General features: G+C 45.6%; 1 protein-coding gene across 1 annotated transcript in view; it reads right to left on the bottom strand.

Annotated features, from left to right (window-relative positions):
* FAM184B (family with sequence similarity 184 member B) overlaps positions 1-6,954 on the bottom strand; it is a 112,028-nt gene that overhangs the window by 54,005 nt on the left and 51,069 nt on the right. Inside the window, exons 3-5 of the mRNA XM_049789963.1 lie at positions 5,594-5,729; positions 3,299-3,438; positions 1,840-2,046 (exon numbers count right to left, since the gene is read on the bottom strand). Of these exons, the coding sequence (XP_049645920.1) occupies positions 1,840-2,046; positions 3,299-3,438; positions 5,594-5,729 (483 nt within the window). The remainder of the gene's footprint in view (positions 1-1,839; positions 2,047-3,298; positions 3,439-5,593; positions 5,730-6,954) is intronic.

The raw sequence follows: 6,954 nt of genomic DNA on the forward strand, positions 1-6,954 counted from the left end.
ACTGTTTGTCTAATGCTACATTTGAACTATAACTAGTCCTAGTCCAATCATGTACTAAGGACTGATAATTTTAAAAGATCAATACCGCAAAGTGGGAATCCTATGGTCTGAGACCTAGGAACCCTTTAAATGTGGCCTGTAAGCCATTCTCAGGGTTCTCATTTCTTGGGAGATGTTGAACCCCAGTATGCTGGAATAAACTCCCTTGTATTTACATTACTGCCTGTCTCCCTGCTCCTCTTATCCACCCACAATACCTCCCTCAGTACAAGATGGTTCTCTTCTGGTGAACACTCAAAGTCACTCATGCAAGTTCTTGAATGTTGAAAGGGTATCTCAGGGCCTGGAGAGATAGCACAGCATCGTTTGCCTTGCAAGCAGCCGATCCAGGACCAAAGGTGGTTGGTTCAAATCCCAGTGTCCTATATGGTCCCCTGTGCCTGCCAGGAGCTATTTCTGAGCAGACAGCCAGGAGTAACCCCTGAGCAGCGCCAGGTGTGGCCCAAAAACCAAAAAAATAAAAATAAAAAAAATAAAAAAGAAAGGGTATCTCATAAGAAAGGACCACCTATGCTCCCCAGAAATGCTGATTCATCCATCAATCTTCTAAAACATCCACAAACATGGCATTTCTTGCATTTCTGCTCAGCTGGGAGCCACCCCTTTGGTGTGTTATTGGCATAGCCCTGTGGGGCAAGGAACCTTCTTCTTGGGACCTGCCTTCATTGTCTCCTGCAACTACTCAGCACCTCTTATGCCTCGAACTCTCTTTGCTCTCACAACTGGGTGGCCTCATTTTATTCCTGCAGCTACTTCAGGAGGAACTACATTAATTAGGATCTGGTTTAGACCTGGGGCAGGCAGAGTTTCCTTCTGAAGATCCCCCACTCCAGTCAAAATACTTGCTTTACCCACAGATTTAGAGACCAGAAGAGCTGGGATTTGAGTTCTGGCAGTGTGTAAGGCCTGAGGATTTGCTTCCTGTTATTTCTCTGCTTCCCCAAATTAAAAGGGGCTAGAGACAGTGCCTGGGTTGACATTGCTAAGTACAGACCCAAAAAAGTACCAGAGCATGACCTGGTACATCTTATCTTTACCCTTCTTGGTCACTACCCCACCAAGGAGGAAATACCTGCATGGTTGCATTTGGCCAATCTCAGGTTGATCCCTGATATTAATTGGTTCTCAAGTATTGCAGGGTGCAGCTCTGGGGATTCCTGAGCACTGCAGGGTGTTGCCTTGCAAGGGGAAACCCCCCAAACAGGGAAGACCCAGGTAATCCCAAGCACCTCAAGGTCTGATTAATACTGCATCTTTGGGCCCTTGCATGGAACCAGTTGGCTGAGAATCATGGGGAGAGGACATTACCAGAGCACTGGTTGGGAGACTCCCCCATAAAAAAGAATTTATGCAACACACGTCCACACTATATCAGTGACCTCAGATTCTATTGCTTTAGAGGGACACCCCTTCTCTGTATCATAAATGACCCAGAATTCTTTTGGGTGAGAAAATGAGCTTTTTGGGGCCAGAGCCATAGTTACAGTGGCTTGCCTTACAAGTGGCTGATCTGGGTTCAATCCCTGGTATCTCATATGGTTCCCCCAAACCCGCCAGGAGTGATTCCTGAATGCAGAGCCAGGAGTAACCCCAATACATGTTTTCGGGTGTGGCATCCAAACCAAAATAAAGAGAAAATGAGCATGCATCTGCACCCAGCAGGAATGCGAGAAATGTTTGAGAAAGGAGAGAAGGGAAAAAAGGCAAGAACGGGGGTTGGGTGGGATGGGGGATGGGGAGGCAGGAACAAGCCAGGCAGCGGCCAACAAGGGGGCTCACCCTCTGCAGCTTCCTCCTCTCGGCCTCCACTGAGGAGCGAACTGACTTGATCTCCACTTTGTGCTTCTTGACCAGCTCCTCCAGCCGCCTCACCAGCTGGTCTTTGAGTCGCTCCTTCTCCTCTTCCGTCTGTGCTTTGATTTTCCACAGGTCTTCCTCAAACTGCTGCTTTGTGGGCTCTGTCTTAGCACTAGCCTTCTCCTGGGTCTAGAAGATAATTAGAGAGAGAGAAAAGAAAAGAAAAAAGGAAGGAGGGCAGGAGAGAAGGAAAGAAGGAGGGATGGAAGAAGGAAGGGAGCAAAAGGGAAGAAGGAAGGAGGGAAAGAGGGAAGGAAGAAGGGAAGGAAAGAAGGAAGGAGGGAAGGAGAAAAGAAGGGAAAGAGGAAAGGAGGGATGGAGGGAGGAAGGAGGGAGGGAGGAAAGAGAGAAAGAAAAGAAAGAAGATAGAAAGGAAAGAAAGAAAAATAGAAAGAAAAAGAAAGAAAGGGAGGGAGGAAGGAAAAGGGGAAGAAAAAGAAAGAAAGAAGAAAGAAAAAGAAAGAGAAAGAAAGAGAGAAAGAAAGAAGGAAGGAAGGGAGAAAGAAAGAAAGAGAGAAAGAAAAGAAAGAAGATAGAAAGGAAAGAAAGAAAGAAAGAAAGAAAAAGAAAGAAAGAAAGAAAGAAATAAAGAAAAAGAAAGAAAGAAAGAAAGAAAGAAAGAAAGAAAAGAAAGAAAGAAAGAAAGAAAGAAAGAAAGAAGAAGAAGGAAGGAAGGAAGGAGAGAGAAGAAAGAAAGAAAGAAAGAAGAGAAAGAAAGAAAGAAAGAAAGAAAGAAAGAAAGAAAGAAAGAAAGAAAGAAGAAAGAAAGAAAGAAAGAAAGAAAGGAAAAAAAGAAAGAAAGAAAGAAAAGGAAAAGAAAGAAAGAAAGAAAGAAAGAAGAAAGAAAGAAAGAAAGAAAGAAAGAAAGAAAGAAAGAAAGAAAGAAAGAAAGAAAGAAAGAAAGAAAGAAAGAAAGAAAGAAAGAAAGAAAGGAAAAGAAAGAAAAAGAAAAACTCATAAAACTGCCAGAGTGGGACCCGGCCTTGCTCGTTCTCCACAGCACTGACTTCACCATGTTTATATCCTGACTTTACAGCATAGTCAGCGAGAAGCAATCAAGTTTATGAGATTGTCTATTTAAGAGTTTAAGAGACTCCCTTGGAAAGAGAACTTGGGTGTCCCTCGATAAGGACTGTGGAACCCAGCAGCGAAAGCTGGGGTTCCAAGGCTCATTTCTAACTTCTCAGGAGCTGGTGAGTAGAAGTGGGGGACATTCTAGTACACCCCCTAGGTTCCAATCAATCAATCTAGTTGTTGACTAGAAATGCTCCCCCATGCATCTACCCCTGACACTCTGAGAATTGTGGCTTCCAACGGACCCCAGGCTATTGAGAATTGGCCTCTTCTGGAAGAGGAGGTGTCAGACACTCTCAGACACTACCTGAGCTTCCTGGCCTCCTTCCTCGCACAAACACTCCTGCAGAAAGTTCGGGTCCTGCTGAGGTGGGAGACGGAAGGCTTTCAAGTCATTGGCTTCTCCCAGGCCTTGATTGTTGGGGACTAACTCTGTTTTCACATCATCTGCAAGCAGAAGCTTAATTATGGTTTGCATAATTAATTATGGTTGGCCTTGGGCTAATGTCTGCAGACTTAGCCAACTGGTTCTCATTTGGAAATGGGCCAACTCTTTAGCCATCATCTCCCATGTAGTAAATACTCCTAAGTATTTGGGTCCAGCATGATGAAAGTGGGAGACTTCAGTAGGAGACTCACTTACCAGAGTTAAGGGAACACACTTTGTTCTATCACTTCTATCACTATAGTCTCCTCAAGCAACAAGTCAAGGACCACTCCTGAGCCCAGAGCCAGGAATAACCCCTAAGAACAACCCAACAAACAACTGGACTTCCTAAAATGGTGGCCATCTTGGTTCAAGAAGCACCGTGAGTTCAAATAGGTGTCCTGCAAGTTTTTCCTAAGTGAGAGGAGTTTTCCACATGTTTTGGTTATACCTTCCATAGATTAACACAATGAGACATTTAGGCCACAGACATGGCTCAATGGTAGAGCACATAGCCTGTGTTGGGTCCTGGGTTTGATTCCTAGAACAAAATACATACAAAATTGATCTTTCAGTAGAAGATATTGTAGTAGGTATTGCAGAAGACACTTCCCATTTCTCTACAATTTCCCCTCTACAATTGAATTGGTAAAATATATATAAATACATATATATATATATTTCATATATATATATGGAATTCCATATAGTCCCTCAAGCACCACCAGGAGTAATTCCTGAGGACAGAGCCAGAAGTAACTCCTAAGCACCAAAGGGTGTGGCCCCAATAAACAAAAATATATATTAAATAGAATGGCTCATTTTCTCCACAAATTTCCTGTAAGACCCCTGCTCCAGTTCTCCACATAGCCCTCTCCCCAGATCATGGTGGTTTCTTCTAGCCTGAGTTCTGTAATCCTCACTGTGTGGCCCATGGTATCAACATGTATCCAGTGGTGGCAAGAAAGTATAGCTGGTAAGATGCTTTCCTGGCAAGCAGACAACCCCGGTTTAATCCCCAGCACTCCATATTGTTCCCAGAGCTTCTCTAGGTGTGCTCCATGAGCAGGGTCAGGTGAGGTCCTGAGCAGTGCTAGGGGAGGAGTGGTCCCAAACAAAAATGACAATGAGTAAACAAAACTAGCATATGACTTCCCATAAGCTCTCCTAGGAGATAGAGTTGATGTTGTGTGTCTTTGTCATCTCTTTTGGTGTCACGCTGTACACACTGTAGGTGTGTGAGTGTAACTGTCTGTGGAGGGAGCCTAGGGGAAGGGCCTCTGGAGTCAGAACCTCTTAGATACAAACATGCACTGTCACCAACTATTTAGCTCATTGGCTTTATGTAAAGAAATACTTTATCTTGCTTAGCCATATCTTTTATTTTGTTATTCGGGGTCTGGGGTGGTGGCTTTGAGGTCATACCCAGTGGTGCTCAGGGGCTACTCCTGGAATATCTGTGCACAGGGAACATTCCTATCAATGCCTGTGGATGCTGGGGAATCATAGCAGGGTCAGCCAAAGGCAAGGCAAGTACTTTAATAAATCTCTGTAATATGACTCTATCCTCAGCCTCCCTTCTTCACCTGTATCACAGAGTCCTGGCTACCCCTATGGCAGAAGAACATTAGCCTGGGCGATACTCTGCCTGTGTGAATCAACATTAAAGGAAAAGAACTTTGTCCAAATGTGTGGGGTAAAGACAGTGAAGAGGATTCTTGCCCCCACCTGTCTCCCTGTGTCTCTGGCTCTGTCTCTCTCTCATATACATATAATCTCATATATTCATGCACACATAATACACACATTTAGATTGATACATGTTATAGTCTTGCACACATACATATATCCCCCCAGACTTGCGCGCGCGCGCACGCACACGCACACACACACACACACACACACACACACAAAACAAAACAAAAATAACAAAAAGAAATGAGAGCAAAGAGAAGTCTGAGCACAGTGGGGCTGGGGACACTGAGGGAGCAATTTGGAGTGTCAGCTCACCTGTCCCTACATGGGCTTCCCACCAAGAAGGCCAAATCACTCAACCTTGCCCCACACCCCACTTTATTATTCCCCAAGGCCTCACAGTGGCGGCACTGTGTTTGTGCTTGGCACTAATGTTCCCCATGCAAAGGAAGGTTGGGTGGGGGTGGGCGGGCACCACACCTGATTTCTGGGTTACATGAGCCTCCTTCAGTGTCAGTCTGTCTTTGGCCACTGCCAGCTTCTCCCCAAGTTTTTTGGCGGCGCTCTTCAACTCTGAATTCTCCTGCCGGGCCTCCTTGAGCTGCACGTCCAGGTCCTAGGCAAATGGGAATTGGGTTCTGAAAGGGATGCTTCGTGGGCTCTGAGAAGCTCATGAGGATTAAGCCCGAGGTCTCTGGGATTCAGTAACTCAGGGCTCAGGAGAGCCCCAACTCAAGCTCTGAAGGGCTGTGTGAGCTGGAACCAGGCATCTCTCCTTTTAGTAATGGGCGTTTGGAAGATTAAGACCAAATCCCTGGGAATATTAGCTGTGGCTCCTTAGAGATTTGGGGCTTCATGAGACTGTGGGGCTCATGGATTGACGTGTCGGAAGTTGAATGTCCCCCTCTCCTAGGAAGTTTTTGTTTTGTTTGGGGGCCACATCCAGCAGCGTCCAGGGCTGACTCCTGGCTCTGAGTTCAAGAATCATACCTGAGAGGGTTCCGGGATCCATTTGGGGTACTGGAAATCCAACCCACAAGATCAGCTATGTACTAGGAAAATGCCCTATTTGCTGTACTCACTCAGGTCCAGTTCCAAGAATTTTCTTTTTTGAAAAACTTTAGTTATTCATTTATGATTAATTGGTTGTTGGGCCACACCCAGCGGTGCTCAGGGGTTCCCCCTGGCTCTGCTCTCAAAAATCACTCCTGGCAGGCTTGGGGAACCATATGGGATGCCGGGGATAGAACCTGAGTGCGTCCTGAGTCGGCCATATAACATGCAAGGCAAATGCCCTACCACTGTGTTATCTTTCCCACCCCTGCCCTGTTTTCTTAATCCTCTGGGTATCTCTACTTCAGGCCAGTTCACCGGGGCTGGTTTTCCCACAGTAAATTATTGGGCCACTGAAAATGAATGGGGCTTTTGGACGGAGACTGATCCGAACTGGAAAATTTAACAGTGCTCCTCATGTGTCCTTAAACTGTTTTTTGTTTGTTTTTTAGATTTTGGGCCACACCCGTTTGATGCTCAGGGGTTACTCCTGGCTATGCACTCAGAAATCGCTCCTGGCTTGGGAGGACCATGTGGGACACCGGGGGATCGAACCGCGGTCCTTCCTACGCAAGATCTTGCAAGGTAGACACCTTACCTCTAGCACCATCTTCCCGGCCCCATGTCCTTAATCTTTTAATGTCACTCCTGTCTTCTCATGTGTGAACTGTGATAAACCTCTATGTCCTTGACGCCGGATCTTAGCTCCAGTTCACGTGTGTGTGTAGATAGATAGATAGATAGATAGATAGATAGATAGATAGATAGATAGGTAGGTAGATACCCTG

The sequence above is a fragment of the Suncus etruscus genome, chromosome 16 (assembly GCF_024139225.1).
Source record: "Suncus etruscus isolate mSunEtr1 chromosome 16, mSunEtr1.pri.cur, whole genome shotgun sequence".
Taxonomy (NCBI): domain Eukaryota; kingdom Metazoa; phylum Chordata; class Mammalia; order Eulipotyphla; family Soricidae; genus Suncus; species Suncus etruscus.